The sequence below is a fragment of the Furipterus horrens genome, unplaced genomic scaffold, assembly GCF_987537825.1.
Source record: "Furipterus horrens unplaced genomic scaffold, mFurHor1.1.pri manual_scaffold_11, whole genome shotgun sequence".
Taxonomy (NCBI): domain Eukaryota; kingdom Metazoa; phylum Chordata; class Mammalia; order Chiroptera; family Furipteridae; genus Furipterus; species Furipterus horrens.
In genome coordinates this window covers 3,347,912-3,368,393 of record NW_028327181.1, presented here as the reverse complement: position 1 = coordinate 3,368,393, position 20,482 = coordinate 3,347,912, and the positions used below count along the sequence as shown (strand labels likewise).

The 20,482-nt window shown below is 59.0% G+C and overlaps 1 protein-coding gene across 1 annotated transcript; it reads left to right on the top strand.

Annotated features, from left to right (window-relative positions):
* The first annotated feature begins 629 nt into the window (after positions 1 to 629).
* On the top strand, positions 630 to 19,418 carry BCL7A (BAF chromatin remodeling complex subunit BCL7A). The gene is made up of 7 exons (XM_090291578.1): positions 630 to 1,046; positions 1,441 to 1,536; positions 8,404 to 8,485; positions 11,231 to 11,327; positions 13,567 to 13,734; positions 17,420 to 17,541; positions 19,062 to 19,418. The coding sequence occupies exons 2-7, from the start codon at positions 1,445 to 1,447 to the stop codon at positions 19,131 to 19,133; spliced, it is 633 nt and encodes a 210-aa protein (XP_090147704.1). The 5' UTR covers positions 630 to 1,046; positions 1,441 to 1,444; the 3' UTR covers positions 19,134 to 19,418.
* Positions 19,419 to 20,482: the final 1,064 nt, after the last annotated feature.

Sequence of the window (20,482 nt, the reverse complement as noted above, 5' to 3'; positions counted from 1 at the left end):
CTTCTTTCACTTAGCATGTTTCTAAGATTTATCCGTGTTGCGGCATGTGTCAGCGCTTCGTTCCTTTAACAGCTGGATAGAGGTATGTGTTAGTCAGTGATATTTGGATTACTGATATGCCATCTTCCTATGTATATGACATACAGTGTATATATATGACATTCTGTGTGCAGAGGTGGGTTAAGGTCGGTTGAGGCCCCTGGCGCAGAAGAAAATATTGGGCCCCTTAAAAAAAAAGAGAGATACAGGGAAAATAAAAATGTTAACCATATTTTATGCAGCATAGTCATGAAACCAAACTTGGTGTCATTAGAAAAGAGTGTAAAGTTGGGGTTTTGCAGGGCCGCAGCTTTTCCACCCCAAGGCGAAACATCATAGCACACCGCTTGGTTCTAGAGTGAGCGGGAGTCAGAGCTCACGGCTGTGACCTTGAACTTCCCGTGACTCAGTTTCCCCACATGGGCTGGAATAGTTTATCTCCAAGGCCCGCGCCTGCTGACAGGGTCACTCCCACTTTCCCCAGCACGCATCTGGGTGTGAATGAGCTCTGGGCAGGGCCGTTTAGCTGCACCTGGACACGAAGGTGTGGCACCTGGGTGTCCTGATAACTAGATTCCGCCACAGAGCTGCCCTGGGGCAGGATGGGGAAGAAACAGCTTGACGAGCCCTCCAAAACGCTGATCATTGAACTTCCCCTGCTGAAAGCCATGTAATAAGCAAGGGCGAGTGTCTCCCGTGGTCTGCCCAGCCCCAGACACCTTTCCCCCGACCCGTTTTCCAAAAGGACGCAGGAAAGGGAAGCGACGTCCTAGCTCGCGTGGTAACAGGCGGCAGAGGGTTTCTCATTTCTCCGAGAGCACCTCGCGTCCTGGATCGCCGCCTTCAACTCCGCGGAGTCAAGGGCCCCGCAGGAAACTTGCGTGACTGCACCCGCTGCCGCAAAGCCGGGCCGGCGGGCCGGCCGCCGGGCTGGCTCCCACGGAACGCGCCCCCTCCGCGGCCGGCCCGCCCTCCCCGGGGGGCCCCGCGGCACCTGCGGCCTCCGGGTGAGTGTCGGCGCGGCCGCGCGCTCGCCGCCCCCCGCCCCCGCCGCGTTCCGGGGGCCGGGTCGCCGGGCGCCCCTCGCCGCCTCCCCGGGGTGGGCGGGAGGCCGGTGGCCGGAGGCCGCACTGCTGGCGGCGGCGGCGGCGGCGGCGCTGCGCCCCCTGCTCGGCGCAGCTGCCGCCCGGCGCTTGCGCACTGGGGCCGGGCGCGCGGCGGCTCCGGCTTTGTGTGTGTGTGTGTGTGTGTGTGTGAGTGTGTGTGAGAGTGTGAGTGTGTGAGTGTGTGTGTGAGTCCGTGTGTGAGTGAGTGAGCGGCGGGCGGGCGGGCGCGAGTGTGGCCGCCGCGGAGCGCGAGCAGGACCCGGCGGCGCGCTCGCAGCCTCTCTCTCCCCGCCAGAACCATGTCGGGCAGGTCGGTTCGAGCCGAGACCAGGAGCCGGGCCAAAGATGATATCAAGAGGGTCATGGCGGCTATCGAGAAAGTGCGCAAATGGTAAGCGGGGGCGCAGCCGGGCGCCGCGGCCGCCCGAGCCCGGATCGCATACAAAAAGCCGGCGGGCGCAGCGCCCGGCCGCCCGCGGGCCCGGGACTTGGGGAGGGCGGGCGGCGCGCCAGCCGGGTCACCTGCGCGAGGCGGGGGCCGCGGCCGCTGCCCAGGTGCGCTCGCGCCTGTCGCCCACCTGGCGCGGCGGTGGCGGCGGCAGCCTGGAGGCGGGGGCGCCCCGGGCCGGGCGGCCGAGCGGCGGGCCGTCCCCGCCGCGGCGCTCGGCTCCCGGGAGGGGGGCTCGGGGCCGGCCCCAGAAGCCATTTCGTTTTGTGCAAGTCACATGAAAGCGGCTTCCCGCGCGCCGGGGCCGCGATGCCGGCGGCGGAGGGGAGAGCGCGAGCTCCATTGTGCAGCGCCGAGCGGGCCGCCGCCGTCGCCGTCTCCGTCTCCTCCCCGCGCGCCCCGGGCGGCGCAGTGTTCCGGCCCCCGCGCCCTTGCCCGCGCCGGGCCTCCCTCCCTCGCTCCCTCCCCGGCTGCCTCCCTCGCTCGCTCGCTCGCTCCCCGCCTCCCAGGCCCGGCGCCCTCGAGTCTGCGGAGTTTGCAGAGCGCGAGCCGTTTAAATTTAGCGCTTTGGGCTGCCTGGAGCGAGGGCTCTAGGCGGGGAAGCAAGATGGGGGCGAGCGCGGGGAGGGGACGCCGCGGGGCCCGGGACGCCGGGCACCCGGGCGCGGGGCTCGGGCGAGCGAATGTTTTTGGCCAGAAACCGGTCCTGGGCCGCGTCTGCCTTTCCCAAGCCAGCAGCTCGTGTTTGTTTTGTTCTCTGAGTGGGGGGACAAGGGGACTCGGGGACTCGGGGACTCGGGGCTGGCCTCCAGCTCGCGCTCGAGTGTCCGGCGGGGCCTTATTGTAATTAATAGGACCGAACCTTCGCTCGGCCTCGGCGGGGTCTGACTCGGAGTCGGCCCGAGGGCCAGGCCCGAGGCGCCGCGGATCGCCAGGCCGGGGCAGACTTGTTGAAAACTCCCAGCTCCCGGGTTTCAACTTTATTATTATTTTTTTTCCCACGGCTTCGCCAGGGTCAGGAAGGGAGAGGAGCGTCGCTCTGGAGTGTCAGCGCCAGCAGGCTCCTCCCGACCCTTTATTTAAAGCCTGAAAATTGGTCAGGACCCCTGTGGCGAGCTATGTTTATGTTTAGGGGTGTCATTTCTTGAGTAACGCCTTGGTCTCTAAAAACCACAGGGGGCGAGGTTCCGGTCTAGCCGTGTGGCAAGTTAGCTGTCCTTTCTGAGTCAAACCCAACAAAAAAAGGCAAGAGGAAAATCAATAAAGTCCACGTGCTCCCGGGCCTCCTATGGAAAGGGCTGTCTGCAGATGGCTGGCTGCCCGGCGGAGGGCTGGGTTTGGCTCCAACGGGACAAAGAATTTTCAGAACCGTGAGAAGGGGAGGCTTTCCAAAGTTGAGATCCAAGTCTTCAGGTGCCGTGGGAGCTCCCCTGGTGGGCCCGGCACCCCGTGTCCGGCTGGAGCCGTTAGAAAATGGCAGAAACAGCTGCAGGCCAAAACACACACAGGAAAACAGGCCCACAGCCCCTTCTCCTGTGAGATCCCCAGGGGGAAGGCTGGAGATGTCCCCTTCCTGCTTGTGCAAAAGAAAGAACTCGCGTCTGGGCCAGAGTCCCTTCCGTCGCTGCTCCGAGGTGAGAAAGGGACTCGGAGCAAGCTGCCACCCATTCTGTGTCCCAGGAGGCCTGGTGGGACCTTCTGGCCCAGGTTCCGCTGCACCCCGACAGCTGCCAGCTGCTTTGCAGGAGGGCAGATGGAGCTATGGGGTTTTCCACCCTGCCGCCCCGCTGCAGGCCAGGCCTGTGTTTGGGGGGAGGGGAGGAGAACGGATCTCCCCCCTCCTTGTGTTTTCGGAAACAGCTTGTCCTGTCCTTTACAGACCCTCAGGCTTTGGGACTCTCGGGGGCGGAGCATCCGGGTCACTTCCTTGCCTTGACCTTGGTGTAACTTCTCTAACCCTGGCCCAGGGGGGACCTGTGTTGCTTTCTGCCCCCACCCGGACCCCGGAATAAGATCACTTGCCCCTGCACACAGGAGCCTTCATTAACTGTTGTCTTCATTGGAAAGTGGACTCTAGAAACATACATTTTGCTGATTATTTTTTTCTTTTTTGGTTTTCCCCTGCCCCTTCTAAGCAAAAAAGACTTCGCCTTATTTCTTGGGTCTCCCAGCCCGGAGACACCAAATCTCACCTTCACAAAGCCTCTAGGGTGGGATCCCCAGTCAGCCCTCCAGACTTTGGGTTGTTTATTAACTGTGTGGCCACCAAGCATGACCCTCACCACTGGCTGGAGGCTGGGTTGCCAGATTTTTAGCAAATAAAACCCCAGGATGCTAAGTCGAATTTGAATTTCAGGTAAACAACAAAAGAATTTATAAAAATACTTGTTAAAAATCATAAGTATGCCCCGTGCAGTATTTGGGACATACATATACTTAAAAAAAAAGATGCATTGTTTATCTGATATTCAAATTGAATTCAGCATTCTGTAGTTTATCCAGAGGACGATGGGGGTGTCCGGCATATTGTTCAGCCTGGAGGCCTCGGGTGTTTTTCTGCCCAGCCCCAGTGACCCCCGCCCTCCCCCTCCCCCAGCTCTCCCCCTCCCCCAGCTCTCCCCCACCCCTCCCGGAAGAAGCCAGCAGCCGGCCTGCACACCCTGTCTGCGGCTGCTGTCCGTCCTCTCCTTTCGGTCTGGCGTCCCAGCAGGGCAGGGTGGTGGAGTGTGGAGCAGCCAGAACATGGCCGAAGGAAGGGCGCAATGGTGGGCCCCTCTTCGGGAAAGTGGGCCAGGGTTCGGCGGCCCAGTGGGGGTGGAGGGGAGCCGGGGAGGGGAGTCGCTGGGCAGGAGGCGGGGGCTGGAGCTGAGAAGCGGGCTGAGGCTGGGCCCCCCTGCCCAGGCCTTTGGTCTGAAGGTCCCGCAGTGATGTGTGGATGCGAAGAGAGGACTTCCCGCCTGTCCCTGGGGGAGGGGAGGCGAGTGCCTCACCTCAGGACCTCCAGGGGCACCCTCCTGCCAGGCACGGGACAGGTCAAGTTAGGATAGGTCGGCCTTCAGCTGGAAGTGACTACGAAGTGAGCGAGTTAGAGCTCTCTTTGAGGGAGCCAGGTAACCCCAAGATGGCCTTGCCCTTGGACCTGGACCTGGGAGAACATTGGACATTGGCCTTGGCCTGGAGAATGTGGAATGGGCGCTTGTAGTTTACATAGAAGCCTGTGCTGAGGTGGGGGCGGGGCATTTGCGGCTCTATTTCTAGAGCTAGGACCTCATTTAGTCTTTTCACCCGGCAGCCCAAGTCTGACGGGGAAGGGAGAGGTGCTGAAGCTTGGCTCGGGACTGGGGGCCTCAGGGTGCGCCCAGGGGCAGCCTCATCAGGCCGCTGCGGCCTAGTGCTCGGGGTGAATCGCCCGTGTCTGTGTGGGGAGGGCTGGGGTATCTGGGGGAGAGCGCCGTTGCTTCTGGGCGGGGTGGGGGCGGCAGGTGCGTGGGCCCCTTGAGGTCAGATCATGTTTTTTAAAGTAGTGAGGAGTCTGGATTTTTACGTTGTCTGACTTTTTTTTTTCTGGTAAAATCTGGCAATTGATTCAGATGTTTAAAGTACCGTGTAGGCCAGACGAAACACACCGGTTGGCCCCTTGTTTGCCACCCACCCTGTTAGGTCATCACTACAGGTAATACCCCCGTTGGGGGTGGGGGGGTGGGAACTCAGCTGCTTCTATGAACCCCTGTGGTGCTTCCCGAGGCGCTACCAGGCCACCAGCTTGGGAAGACCCTGGAGCTCACGCGCCCCGTCTGTGAAACCCCTTCTAGTCCTCCCTGAGCTGCGGGGCTGTCTCTGCCCAGGGGGCTGCTGGCCCAATGGCAGGCCTGAGGTCAGGTTCTTAACACCCCACCTCTGTCCCTTAGCCCTCAGTGTCCATGCCTAGCAATGCAGCTGAAGCTTGGCGAGCCGGGGACCCGGGCCACGGTCGCAGGCCGGGGCAGCAGGACAGCCTGGCTGCATCGAGCTCATAACCTGCAGGGCCCGTGACGTCGCTGGGTAGCACCTGCAGCTGCAGACATTCATCCTGGTTCACATGGGGCGGCAGACCCCCTTTCTGCCCGGAAAGGTGTCTTGTGTGTTGCAAGTCCATTCCTTTACCTTTTTTTTTTAACACCATCAAACTGTGGATTTGCTGCCTAGTGGGTGGGACCCAGGCCCAGGAAGCCAGCAGAGGGGTTGTGATAGGAAGTGTGCCTTTGGTCACTTGCACAGGGTTCCAGCACTTGGCACTTCGGTCCGGCGTCTGTGACTGATGTGCTCTGGGGAACGTTTCTGAGTTTTCACGGGAGACCGAGGAGCAGAGGGCGGGCCTGTGTCCAGGCCCGGTTCTGCCCTTGACCAGCTGTGTGTCCATGGGCGAGTGGTACGACCTCTCTGGGCCTCCCGGTCATCTGTGAAGTGGCCTGATAGTAGCTCCTCTGTCATGGGCCTGTCGGTGATCTCTGGGAGAGAGGGCACGTAAATAAAACGCTTGGCACGAAGCCTCGGCACACAATGGCTATTATGATTGTCGCTTTGTCTCTGAGACCGTTTCTTGGAACGCCCCTGTCTCTTCCTGGCACCTTCTGACTATTCAGAATGGAGGTGGGGACAGACCGGGATTGTGGATTGTCCACCCTGCCTCAAGGAGGCAAGTAGGTGGCAACTTACCTACCGGCCTTCACGTCCTTCTTTCTGGGCTAAGAGGGGCAAGACGGGGGTGGGGGGCAGAGGGGCTGCTCCAAACGGCGGTGCACAAGGAAGGCTTGCGTAACAGCTCTGGGGAGGAGGACTTCAGCTCCCCGGCCTCACTGTCTTTATCTGTCAAGTGGGGAAGGTGACAGTCCCTGCCCCCCAAGGTCATGGGAAGGTCAGAGCAGTGTGTACGGTGCTTAGCACACCCAGCACACTAGGGACAGTCACGAACTACCACGGTAATAAAAGCGAGGCCCCAGTTCCCCCCGGAGGGAACAGGTGGGATCCGAGCAGGCAGTCTTGGGAGTGGAGGTCTCTGGGGTTGGGTTGGGTGGTTTTGAGTGTGCTCAGGGGCCCAGAACCCCCCGTGGTGAATGGGTGCCCGGTGACTGTCACGTGGCCCACAAGCACATGAGGCCCTCCCGCCCCCCATGTGCAGGGGAGGACCCAAGGCTGAGATCTGGGCCGGGAAGTTACAGAAGGTGCTGGGCAGCTCACTAACAGGGGTGCTCAGGCCATGTGGGGTCCTTGGTTCTGGTGGAACTTGGCCACTGAAATTGCTGAGGGCCCCTGGCAGCGACATCACCTGCACAGGTGTGCGTCTGCCCTGACCTCCCATTGTCCGTCCCTTGAATCAGCTAATTTCCTCATCCAGCAGACAGCAGGTCCTTTATAACCTTTCCCTTCTCCCAAGATAACAGGGCCTGGTGCTAGGCGCCCGGGCCCTGGAGGCAGAACTGCCTGGGTTTGAACCCCTGCGCTCCCTCCAGGTTCTCCGGGAGCCTAGGTGGCCTCAGGTATGTGGCCTCCGGGCGTCACTCCCAGTGTTTGGGGCTCCCAGTGTTTGGGGCAGGAAGTGATACGTCCGGGCTTATAGATTGCTGGGGGTCAAGGGCAGAAGTTCAGAGGCGGTGATGATGATCTAGAGAATGACAATGCCTTGGAGCAGAGTGTTGGGAGGAGAGGGAGGTCACTATTGTACTTAATGAAAACCAGTCACACCCTAACCTATGTGGCTCCGCGGTTGGGTGTCGTCCCGCGAAGCGAAGGGTCATCAGTTCCTGGTCAGGGCACACGCCTGGGCTGCGGGTTCAGTCCCTGGTCGGGTGCATACGAGAGGCAACCAATTGATGTATCTCTCTCACATCGATGTTTCTCTCCCTCTCTTACCCTCTCTAAAAATGAGATAAAATCTTAAAAAAGAAAACAGTCACCCCTTCTCCCTCTCAAGGCTTGTGATTTTTCTCCTCTTCACCAGTAAACCTGCCTCTAGCAGCAGGGAGCCTGGACTGTCCCCAGGAGGCAGGACAGGGGCAGGGGCAGCTGCGCAGACGTGGGCCTTAAGACCCTGAAACATGTGCCAGTCTCAGGACTGAGGAGTGGGGGGCTCAGGTATTGCCCCAGCTGGCTGCTGCCCGCACTCCAGGCCGGGATCCCTGGCCCAGCCCTTCGGTCTCAGCCCCTGGGGACAGCCCTTCGGGTGAGGCCACCAGCCTCACCTGCCCTCCCCACCTCTCCCGCCTCCACCACTCCCGACAGCAGAGTGCAGGGTGGTTAGTCCAGCTGTGCGCCCCTGCTTCCTTCCCCCGACCTCAGGCCCCACCCCCACCCCCCCAGGAGGAAACACCTGGCTGGCTGAAGTCCTCTCTGCTGCCCAGAGGGGCTTGGGTGGCCCCAGATGCTGGCTCTGTGGGGCGAAAGCTGGAGAAATGTGGGGCCTGGTCCCCCTCATCCAGAGGAGTCATCCTAATGGCAGCCCCACCCCCACCCCCACCCCCCGCCTTCCTGGCACCAGGGAGACTTGAACAGCCATTGCCTTAGGTGAGCATCCTGGCAGCCCAGCGACATGGACAGCCGTATCAGCCCAGCAGACGGGGACCCTGAGGCTCAGGTGCGAGCAGCTTGCGCAGGGGTCCAGTGAGCGGCAGAGCTGGGATTCGAACTGTGACCTAGAACTTGTCTTCTTAACCTCGGGTTTGGGGGCCACTGCATCACAGCTGCCCCCAAGGAGTGCAGCCAGTGCCCCCACAGAGGGGCGCAGGGCCCTGCCCCTGAGGCCCCTGGTCACAGGCTCTTCCTCCTCTTCCACAGGGAGAAGAAGTGGGTGACTGTGGGTGACACGTCCCTGAGAATCTACAAGTGGGTCCCTGTGACGGAGCCAAAGGTTGACGACGTGAGTATGAAGGGCCTGTCCCCTGGAGTGTCCCCTGCATTCATCTCTTGGGCCAAGAGCCCCATGGTTTGCCAGTGGGGACACACCTGAGTGCAGAGGTGTCCCTCCCAGCGTTCGGGGATGGTTGGAGTGGTACCCACAGACAGGTAGATGCTCCCCGTCATGGTGGCACTGGACTGTATATCAGGTATTATCTCAGTCCCTTCTCACACCCAGTCCGTGGAGCTGATCACTGTCCTCTCTGTACAAGTGAGGACACAGGCTCAGAGAGGTGAAGCCACTACCCCAGAGTCACACAGCAGGTGTCCAGTTTGTCTGGCTCGGAGCACAGTGCTCTCCACTCCTGGATAGCCTTTGGTTCTCACCCCAGGGAGTCCTGTGCAGGGAAGCCTGGGTGGCTTCCGGAGGGGTGGGGACTGCGACCACTAGAGGGAGGGGTTGGTGACAGCCCCTCATGGCAGCTTAGCGGCTCCCAGGCCAGCTGCTCTCCTTGTCAGTCAAAATCCCCACCAGTGCCCCCTTGGGACTTTGCCTGGCCTCTTCCTCCTGCCTGGGACGCCTTTCCTATTCACGTGAACAGTCCTCTCCTCCAGGAAGGTGACTCACACTAAGCCACGGGGTTCCATCTGCTCCCAGCCTGACAGGGTCCCGATGGGCAGGTTTCTAGGGGGCCTTAAAGGCGGAGTTAGAGCCCCTCTCCACCCTCTTCGGTCATTTGTCACCCCTTTTGGTTCTGGCCTGGGCTCATGGAGCCCCCAGAGCTGCCTTCCCCAGGGGCCCAGAGACCAGCTCATCACGGCACGAGGTGCTGGCCGGCCCCGGCGGAGGGCAGGCTCCTCACAGGCAGCTGTGGCTCTGGCCGCCATCGGTGCACACCGTTAGGTGTTGTATAAACGCTGTTGCCTTTGCAAAGACGTGGTCCCTGCTCTCAAGGAATTTATAATCTCGTTGGGGGAAGATAATTATAGAATAGCACGGAACAGACATCAGGGAAGTGCCAAATGGATCGTGATCAAGGAGAAAACATCATCTATGGGCCGTCGGGCGGGACAGGGCAGCTCCCGCCGGGCAAAGAGCGCTGGATCCGGAGTCGGACAGACCGGCCCCTCATGAACCTGTGATGCTGGGCAGGTGGCCCCACCTTGCTGGGCCTTCGTTCCCCCTTTCGTGCAACCAAGCGGGAATACCCAGGGCCTGGGGTGTCTGCAGCAGAGCGGAGCCGACGGGGCACACAGGAGGCCTTACCCAGCACAGCTACGCACACGGCACTCAGCGAAGGCTGACTCTGTCGTCTGGGAGCCTGACGTACCCTACGCCATTTCCTGCCTCCATCCCTGCAGGGCGGTGGGACCCATGCCTGGCTGAGCACGGGTTCCCTGGGAAATCTTGAAGAAATGCAGGTTCCTGGGCCCCGCCCCAGGCAGCCGAATCCGCATCTCTGAAGGTCGTGGCCTGGAATCTGCATTGTGGAGGACAGCCCTTCGGTTTTTTTTTAAACACCCAATTGCAACATGGTTACCCCTTTTTTTTTTCCTTCAGAACTTAAAATCTTTGAAATAGGTAAAACGCAGTACAAAATTCAAACGTTGCCTTTAGCGCGTTTTTTAACCTGAGATCATTCGCCTGCCATAAACTCCACTGTCTTCAAGAGCACGAGTCAGGGCTCCGATGTTCAGTTGCGCACCCGTCACCGCTGTCATTCCTGAGCAGTGTCGTCACCCCAGAAAGAACCTGGCGGTCACTGCCCCCAACCCCAGAGCCTGGAAACCACCACCTACTTTCTGTCTTGCTAGGTTACGGAGTCTTCGAATGTTACCTTTTTTTACTGTGTATCTTTTTATAAATTGTTTCCCATCCGTCCACATGCCCCACACCCCACTCAGCTCCTTCCTGGGAGGCGCCCAGGGTTTGCCCTCCCGAGAGCGCCGGCTGCCCGCAAACACGCAAACACACGATCTTTCCTTCATCAGTCACGCGGCGTTCCCCTCCGCACCCTTCGTGAAAATGTCTTGGGGATACTGGAAACGTGTTTACTGGGGACGTGTTTGGAGATCATCCCCCATCATTAAATGAAGGGCTGCCTCATTCTCTATAATTGTTACATCACCCCAGCTTACACAGAGTGAATGCGCGGGAATGCGCGTGATCTGTTTAATGAGTCTCTCACCGGTGGTCACACGTGGCTTCTAACACTCTTCTGTTCCAGTTGTGAAAAATGGAACCGCACGTGAAAGCGGCCCCGCCCCGCCCCCCTCCGGTGGTTCCTCAGTGGTGCTGCGGGGAGGGTGTGTGTGTGTGTGTGTGTGTGTGTGTGTGTGTGTGTGTGTGTGTGTGTGTGTGTGTGTGTGTGTGTGTGTGTGTGTGTGTGTGTGTGTGTGTGTGTGTGTGTGTGTGTGTGTGTGTGTGTGTGTGTGTGTGTGTGTGTGTGTGTACTCTGTGTTTGTCCTCGGCTCCCCTGGCATCGCTGTACCTGCTTGGGGTGGGTGGCCGTGGCGCTGGCCCACAAACACGGCTGGCTTCTCTGCAGCCCCCAGCCCCGGAAGCCCCCCCTCTGCGGGGCTCTGATTCCGAAGCAGGTGGGGCCCCTAATGGGACGCGTTCCAGTGCAGACCACAGAGCGCCCTCCAGGGACTTGGGGGGCTCCGCGATGAGTCAGCGGAATAACATATCCTTGCCACCCTCCGGGGTCTCGCCCTGCGTGCGCACGGTGTGCTGACTCGGTTTCTGCCCCGTTTTCTCCTCCAGAAAAACAAGAACAAGAAAAAGGGCAAAGATGAGAAGTGCGGCTCCGAGGTGACCACGCCGGAGAACAGCTCCTCCCCGGGGATGATGGACATGCACGGTGAGCCCGCCCCCCGCCCCATAGGCCCCGCCCCCGCCCCGCCCCCTCCGTCCTGCCCCGCCCCCGCCAGGCCCCGGGCGGAGGCGCTGCCCTTGGCCGCAGGCAGCGGGCTGGCCGCGTTTTGTTTCACCAGCAGGTTCGTTCACATTCCAGGCGGGGGGCGGGGGGCTGGGCAGGACGCCTCGGTGCCAAGGAGAAGGTTCAGTGAGCGGGGAGGAACGTCTTCTCCCAGCCCAACAAGCCAAGAAACATGAAATAAGACCCTCTTCTTACCCAGGGACAAAAACCTCACAGGAGCCCTGGCCGCTGGGGCTCAGTTGGCGCATCATCTCATAACCGAAATGCTGCAGGTTCGATTCCCGGGCAGGGCACGTGCCTGGGTTGCTGGTTTAATCCCCGGTTTGAGTGCGGACGATCCTTGGTTCGGGTGTGTATGGGAGGCCACCAGTCGATGTTTCTCTCTCACGTTGATGTTTCTCTCCCTTCCTCTTTTCTCTAAGGGCAACGAAAAAGTGTCCTCCGGTGAGGCTTTAAAAAACAAAAACCTCAGCGGAGATGTTCTGGGGCCTACAGTGTCCTTTCTCCCTCCCAGGCCTGACATACTGTACAGATGACTGTACGTCTCATTGCCTGTTTTGCTTTGGCTACTGGGAAGCTCCAGCCTGGGTTTCTGACTTCATGTGAACCCACATCGGCAGCCTACCTTCCTTCATTGTCTTATTTCAGAACCTGTCACCAGCGTCCCACCATGCCGATCTGGGCTGGGGACGTGCGTTAGCCGGTATGCAGTTGTCCTGACGGTGCTGGTGTTCATTCCTCTCACCTTTTTATCTGAGAGGAGAGACACAGGTCCTAAGCAGATGGCTCCAGGAAATGTTCACACACACACACACACACACACACAGACACACACACACACCCCACATAGCCAGCCCAGGTAAAGAGAGAACATTCTGGTAAACCCCCCTCCAGCATCCCCTCCTGACCGGCCCCCCGCCTCCACAGAAAACTGCCACCTGACTCTGACCTCAGAGGTTCAAACGTGAGGTTTCTGAAACATCGACTCGGTGATATTTATAAATCAGGAAAGCTGCACTTCTGCCGTCTTGGAGGAAGTAGATCTGGTAACCCTGGGCATGCCCTTCCTCGCGGGGCAGCGGCCTAGTGAAGCCGGGGCTCTGTCCCTCTGGGACGATGTGGCCTCTCATTTTGTCACCCGCCGGGTCTGCTGGCATGAAGCTTGCCTCAGTTGCCTTTTTCTGTCTCTTCATCCCCAGTTCAGTGTCTTTGCACTTTTGACCACCCTGAGCCTTCTGTGCAGCAAGGTGATGTTAGGTAAATGAGTTCATCAGAAAGGGATACCGGTCTGATCGCGTTTCTAGCCCTCCGGACCCAGGGCCGTCTTGTTCTGGGGAAGGAGGCTCTGAAAGCGTAAAACAAGGTGGCTTTTGCCTGGTGCGGACATGGGGTAGGTGCCAGGGACGTAGTAATCTGCCTGTGCTCCCTGCCCCTCCCACGTGAGCACGTGCCACTAATACGTGACATTTTTATACTGCGTGCCCAGTGTGCCATTATCACCCCTGGCAAAATCAACAATAATTCCTTCATATCTTTTCTACTCCAGATTGTATTCACATTCCCCAATTGTCCCAAAACGTCTCTTACAACTGGCACGTTTGAGACAGGATCCAAATAATTTTCTCACATCATGTTTAGCTGTTAGATCTCTTAAATTCCTCTAATCTTCGATAATCTTCCCTGATTCTTCTTCTGTTTTGAGGATTGACTTGCAGAGCCGGGCTGATTGGCCCGTGGAGTATCCCGCTTGGGGGTGCTAACTAGTCCTTCTTGCCCTTTTATTTCCGCCCACATGGAAGTCGGCCTGGAGGCCTGGTCACATACCGGGACACGTTTTGGCTGTGCTGCCCTGTGCACGTGCTTCAGAGCCAGGCACACGCGAGGTCTGGTCCCCTCTCCTAGGACACCCAGCACAAGGCCTCGGGTGTCCCCACAAGGCTCAAAGTGTGCCCGGCCACTGTGTGTGGCTGGCTGCCTCCAGCCACAGGGTTCGCAGCCTGTGGGGCAGGGCAGGCCCAGCTCCCAGAGCCCCCTCAGAGGTGTCCCCTTCCCTGGGACAGCGTCCTGCTGCAGGCAGTGAGGTGTGGAAGGCTGAGCGCCCGGACCCGCCTCTGCTCTGCAGCTGCGGGATTTCACCTGGGGTCCTGTTCCCCCCACACAGACGACAACAGCAACCAGAGCTCCATCGCGGACGCCTCGCCCATCAAGCAGGAGAACAGCAGCAACTCCAGCCCCGCGCCGGAGCCCAGCTCGTCCGCGCCCGGCGACGGCCCCAGCGCCAAGGCCGATGAGACCCAGGCCGAAGGGAAGGAGCTCCCCGGGGCCGAAGGTACGTGTGCGGGGGGCCGGGCTGGGGCGCTGATCTCCATCCAGCCTTCCTTCCAGGTGGGTACTGGCAGGTGGTTAAAGAGGCCCGGCCATGTGCTGGCCCCAGGAGGTCACCAGAAGAAAGGTAGTACCCAGGTTCCTATTCTCGGAGATACGATTTAAAAATCACACAGTCCAGTATTTGGAAAATAAGTGCTCTGGAGAATTATAAAGTAAGAAAGCAGAATGGGCTGTGTTGCCCCATTATTGGGGCTCAAGTGAAGCAAAGGAGCAAGCCTCCTGGCTCACTGGGAGAGCACAGCGAGCAGAGGGAGCCGTGCAAAGGTCCTGAGGCAGGAGCATGTGCAGTGTGGCCGGAGGAGAGTGGGCTGGCGAGGGGCCCAGACAGTGACATGAGGCGAGAGAGGAGGCGGGGCCCAGTGTGTGGGGTCGCAGAGGCCCCTGAGCAGACCTGCCTTTCACGCCGAGAGAGACCGGAGCCATTGGGAGTTTGAGTGCTGTGATCTAAAGGGTCACTTCGGTTGCTGTGACTGGGAACAGACAGGGGAGGGGGCCAGATAAGGCAGGAGGCCAGTGGTGGGGCCACCGAGGAAACCGTACTTGTTTGAATTTGAACTTCCCCGGCCGGCGCTCTGCGGGGCCTCCTCTCCACAAGGCCAGACTGGGAGTGACAGCGCCCAGTCCGCCGCGCGATCATGAGCCAGGGCGCCGTGGACACAGGACCAACTGGTCACATCTAGGCGACACTTGCCAGCTGTGTGGCCTTGGGCGGGCAGTGTCTCCTCCTGCGCGCCTTCCTGTTTCCTTGTTTATAGAAGGAGACAGATACAAGTTGCCTCTTGTCAGGTCACTGCAGGAAAGTAAGCGGGAGAGGGAAATGTTCTGCTGAGCCGGGTGCTGGGAAGGGCCTGGTGCGCCGTGGGGAGAGGGGTGACCTGGGGCTCCAGGGACAGGGCTGTGCAGGACCAGGATATGTCCTGGCTTCTTTCCTTTCCTGCTTTCCCTCTGGTCATGGCCTCGTTTCCCCTGTGTTCGGGGTCCCTTGTCTCCTTTTAAAGGGCCTGTTACAGGAGTCGTATCCTGTGAAGGCTTCCTTCCGTAACTCCCACGTTTTAGTAACTACCCCCCCACCCCCACCCCCACCCCCACCCCAAGCTTTACAGGTCCAGGAGGGAACCCACCAGGGCCCTCTCCCAGCCACGCCAGGCCTCGGGTCCTACACGACTGCCCGAGGCTGCCTGAGCGCCCCACTCCCCAGGTGGGTACACGCTGCCTGCGGGACAGGGCGCGTTGGTCGCCAGCTGTTGACCTTGCTTTGAACTTGTTTACTGCTGAGTGAGTTCGGGGAATGACATAATGTTCAAGCTCCCTGGACTAAATTTAGGCCCCAGGAAAATAATTTCCCCTGGGTGAGTTCCAGTACCGTTCTGCTAAGAGAATCAGGCCGCTGCTCTGGGCCCTTGAACTCGCCCTGAGATCCAAGGCCAGTTCCCGCTGGGTGCTTAGGCCAGGCAAGGGGTCAGTGGGACTCTCCGGGTGACTGGCTGCCTCCATGATTTCTACACCTGCCTCTGGGGTCCCACCTCTCACTCCATAAAGCCCACGCTGTAGGTAGAAAGGGAACTATGGTCAGAGGGGAGGACAGTTACACCTGAAAATGTTTTTTAAATCAAACACATATTATGAAATAGAATATAACATTAATATGGGTTTTTTTTTTTTAAAGATTTTATTTATTTATTTTTAGAGGGGAAGGGAGAGAGAGAGAGAGGGAGAGAAACATCCATGTGTGGTTGCCTCTCACATGCCCCCAACTGGGGACCCGGCCTGCAACCCAGGCCTGTGCTCTGACTGGGAATCAAACCAGCGACCCTTTGGTTCTCAGGCCAGCGCTCAATCCACTGAGCCACAGCAGCCGGGGCTCATGTGGGTTTTTTCTTGAGATGAAATTCACATAATGTGAAGGTAACCATGTCGGGGCATTTAGCACATTCACCGTGCAGTGCAGCCACCACCTCCAGTTCAAAAACATTTTCTTCTCCCCAAATGGAAACCCCTTCGCCATTAGCAGTCACCCCCCCATTTCTCCCCCCTCCCCAGCCCCTCTGCTTTCTGTCTCTGTGGATTACCTGTTCCAGATATTTCACATAAACAGAATCATACAATGTGTGACATTTTGTATCTGGCTTCTTTTCAAGGTTCATCCACATTGTAGCAGGTGTTGGTGCTTTGTTCCTTTTTATGGCTGAGTAATATTCCATTGTATGGACAGACCCCATTTTGTCTGTCCCCGCCTCTGTTTATCTGCATAGGGCTGCTGTGCACATCTGCGGACCAGTATTAGTTTGGGGACCCATGTTCAGTTCTTTTATGTCTATACCCTGGAGTGGTAATGCTGGGTTGTATGGTAATTTTGTGCTTAATTTTAAAAGTAAAACTAAAAGCATCAAGGAAGTGTCAGGGTCACGGGGGGTTTGGTTCTGTGCCCGAGATCATCCACAGTCACTCCCACCTGGGGTCATTTCACTGTTCGGGTACTTTTCCTGTCATTCCAGTTAATGCTCAGTGACTCCGCCGGGTGGTTACTGTCAACCTGGATTATACTGGGCTGGGTTGGGGAGGGGACTCTGAGACTGTGAGGCCTCAGGGTCCCCCAGGAACAGGTGGCAGAGGCACTGGGACCCAGGCCTGTCTGTAAGTAGACACCAACTAGTAGGCGGAGCCCAGCCTTGGAGAGGGCAGACCCCTGACCCCACCCTTAACAGCAGGAAACCTCAGCTCAGATCCTGGCAGGGTGTCTCAGAAATCCCAGACAGTAAGGCATTCTTGAGGATTTCAGTGTACTTAAGAAAAACCGGGGTGACCTATGTTATTGGGGTCCTGAGTGCCAGCAGAATGGGACCCTGGGTAGGATGGGAGGTGTGTGTGTGGGGGGGGCAGGGAGACCAGTGCCTAAGAAATGGCCCAAATAACTGGCGAGCCAGGCTTCATTAAATGAGGGATTGTTGACAGAATGCTGTGCAGCCATCTTGTATGTGCTTGTATTTAGAGAATTTTTAAAGACATGAGAAATTCTTCCCAAATGCTCTGTGATCCCCACTGGGGAGGGAGGGGAGGTCTATGCAGGAAGGGGACAACATCTGGACAAACGGGGCTAAATCTTTTCAAACGTTCCTGGGGCTGGTAGCTGTGGCTGGTGTGAGATCATTGGCGATTTTAACTAGATTATTGTTCTGTGTTTTCTGTTTCTCGAAAAGGTCAGTCGTTGCTGACGATCAGAAAAACACCCATATTGTTAAGAGAATTGTTTACCGTCGGGAGGCTGGGGCGGGGGTGCCGAAGGCGGGCTGTGCGGTGAAGTGGGGGTTCGCGGCCATGATGGTCGCAGCGCGCCGGGTCCACTAGAGGGCGGCGCGCACCCGCGGCACAAGCGTGGAGCGGTTCTCAGGCGTCCTCTAGGGGCGCTTGGTCACGCGTGTGCTGGGAAGGGTCAGAGGCCACCGGGCCAGCACGTGGCCTGGCCGCTTAAAACGACACCAATAAACAATAAGCAGGAGCCTCCCCAGCTCACTGCAGCCCTGACAGACCGCGGGGCCACCCAGTCTCCCCGTATTTTTAGTAACGGGCCATGTGGCCCGGCACCTCACGCGTCTGACAACAGCTTGTCGCCCCGCTGCCCCTCTCAGATGCTTCTGACGAGCAGAATTCGCAGTCCTCGGCGGAAGCCTCGATGAACAGCTCCGAGAAGGTGGAGCGGCAGCCATCTGCGGACGCGGGTCTCGCGGCAGAGACGTCCTCGATCTCTCAGGTACCGATCGAGGCTTCCGAGGGGCACCCCGGCCGGCCGGGCACTCGCCGGGGTGCTGGGTACGTTGAAAGGTGTTCTGTTATTTCGTGCGGTGGTTTTCTCGTTGGACGATTGGAACTCCCGGGGACTCGTTGAGCAGGAGGCCCGGGCATCCCGTGTTGCTCCCGGGGTGCTCGGCAGGACGCGGCCGAGAGGGGAGCGGGCCGGGCCTCGGGGCCTTCCCGGCCTGGTAAGGAGTGGGGTTCTGTTCTGAAGTCCGTGGGGAAGCGTCGGCGGGTTTTAGATTCTGTGTGTGATTTCTGTTTCGAGAAGAGCCGCGGGCTGTGTTGACGGCTGTGCAGGGGGGCTGAGGGACAGGTTGCTTTGTGACCCGGGCTTGGGGATGGTGGCGGCCCCGCTGCGGGAGAGGTGAGCCGGCCCGAGGGTCTTCGGAGTTGGAGTCTTGCTGTTAGGCTGGGTGTGGGAGCGTGGAGAGAAAGTGGGGGACCCCCGGGCCCCATCCGGCTTTATCCCAGGCCCACCTGGGAGCACCTGCTGGGGGTGGGAGAAGTCATGAGTTGGTCTCAGGTGTGAACACACGATATGCTATACAGAGAATATATTAAAGAATTGTACCCTTGTGCCCTGGCTGGTGCTGCTCAGTGGCTTGGGCACCAACCTGCGAACCAAACAGTCACTGGTTCGATTCCCAGTCCCGGCACAGGCCTGGGTTGCGGGCCAGGTCCCCAGTTGGGGGCATGTGAGAGGCAGCCACACATGGATGTTTCTCTCCCTCTCTTTAGCCCTCCCTCCCCCACTCTCTAAAAATAAATAAAAGCCTTTAAAAAAAAAAAAAGAATTGTACAGGTGCAGCCGTGTCACCCCAATACATTCAATTTAAAAAAAAAGAATTGTCCTCGGGTGACAGGTCAGATTGGAGAGGCCTGAGATGGCTGAGCGGACAGTCACGGCAGGAGGTGGGTGAGCGACTGTTGAACTGTTTCTGAGTCAAAGGACTTGTTGGGAACTCGGGGACAGCCACGGACCCCTCCCCAGAGTAACGTCTCTGTGCGCATTGAACAAACGCTGAGCGTCCGCCGGGCCAGGCCCCTGTGAGCCGGGCGAGGCTGGCCTGGGCCTTCCAGCTTGGAGAAGTAAATGCGAAACTTGTGTGTAAATAATCACCCTGGTAGTGAATTACAGGCTGGACGACAGCAGTGGGGATGCCTGCTGCAGGAGGGGTGAGGGGCCGCAGAGCTTCGGGGCACGGGGGAAGGCGCCGGACGGAGGCCGGTGTGACAGGGACAGGCAGGACCCAGGCGACTGGGGACCTGGGAGACACAGGAGGAGGGTGGGTTTGGGGTTGCCCACTGGTCTGTGAACCTCCTAAAGTCCACACTCACTGGGCTGGCCAAGAGCGCCCCCCCCCCACCCCCCGCCTCCCAGCTTCCCTCCTGGGCTGACCTTTAACCTCATGCCCGCCCTTATCCATCTCCAGCCCTGTTAACCTGCTATTCTTTCTCTCCCCTTCTCCCCCCAAGGATTTGGAAGGAGGGCCACCCTCTAAAAAGATGAAGCTGGAGGCTTCGCAGCAAAACCCCGAAGAGATGTAGGCGCGCGGTTCCGTCTCCGGTCCACGACTCACGGGAGACCCATCAGCAGGCTTAATTCTCCCGCCTCCCCGAGTGAGCCCTCGGGTTGGAACTACTAACTTTCCAAGTTTACCAAGTGCGAATCCAAGAAAACCTAGCAAGGCGCAACTTCTCAGACACTGAGGAACTTTCTGCTGTGAAGCAAACACTCGAATCTTGAAGCGACTGTCCTTGTGGAGGCGGGTCGACAGCTCAGGAGGGTCAGACACTGTCTCTGAAGCCAAGATTACATTTGCGTTGCTGCTGTATTGTTTGCCCCCCACTTCTCTCTCTAACGATATAAGCTATTCGGGGGTGGTACCCACCGGGAACTCGCGTTTCGTCGGGGCTTTTCACTGTTCCACCGATTCCTCCCGCTTTCTTTTTTGTGCCTTGTGCCCTTGAGGTGACCTCTGGCATGTTTTCCTGGTTGTTTTGCATCTCCCTTTGCAAAGTGCCCTCTCGGTTTGGTGGAGGCTGCCACTGCCCCGGCCCTCACATCCCGCTCCTCCCTGCCCCGGGACTTCAGCAGGAACGGAGCAGGCAGGGAGGAGAGCCCAAGGCTGCAGCCGAGGACGGTCTCCTCGGCCACCGGCCCAGCCTCCAGGGTCCGAGGAGTGTCAGATGTCAGGGCACTGTCCCCAAGCGCTGGCCACTCAATATACTCACCTCCTCGGGGCAGCTGAGCCTGGTGGTTCCAGGCATCCCACATGGACTTGGCAGAACCCGTAGGGTGTCTTGGCGCTTCCACACTCTGCCCTCACCGTTCCGCTTTCTCCAGCACCGCTGAAGATGGAATGGCTTCTGTGGCTGACGGCAGGACTGTCTCAAGACGAGGAAAGGGTTGAGGCGGGGAGCAGGTAGCAGGAGTAGCTGGTGCTCATCTGCCTCGCATAGGATGGGGGCGCGGGGGGCAAGATTGCAGGCCAAGAAGTTCACCTGCTTTTGCATCGTTTTTCCTGATGCCACGGAGCCAACAGCTGGATCCTGTTTCATTCCCAGGACGCGCGGTCGTGGGTCCCCAGCCAGGAGCAGGCTTTGAGAGTTCGGCCTCGGAGGCCAGAGGGAGGCACCAAGGAGTGGGACAGCTTTGCCCCTGTCCAGGAGGGGACAGTGGGATCCCCACCTGCATCCCCGCCCGCCCCTGCCCGGGGCAGCTTCCTCTCACTGCAACGGAGCTGCCCCCTTGGACCACCGCCTGAGTGTTCGGTTCTGAGGCCTGGTTGGGTTAGTTCCTACGGACTCGTCCGACCTTAGCCCCTTTCCTCAGCTTTCTTTACTGCACTGGGGTCCCCACTCCCTTTGAGTTGTGTGTGGTTGGGGGGGAGGGG

Excerpts from the sequence above, each read along its gene's own strand:
- BCL7A (XM_090291578.1), top strand. The coding sequence starts at position 1,445 with ATGTCGGGCAGGTCGGTTCGAGCCGAGACCAGGAGCCGGGCCAAAGAT. Across the intron at positions 8,486-11,230 it reads CGGAGCCAAAGGTTGACGAC|AAAAACAAGAACAAGAAAAA; the intron begins GTGAGTATGAAG and ends TTTCTCCTCCAG. Across the intron at positions 13,735-17,419 it reads GGAGCTCCCCGGGGCCGAAG|ATGCTTCTGACGAGCAGAAT; the intron begins GTACGTGTGCGG and ends TGCCCCTCTCAG.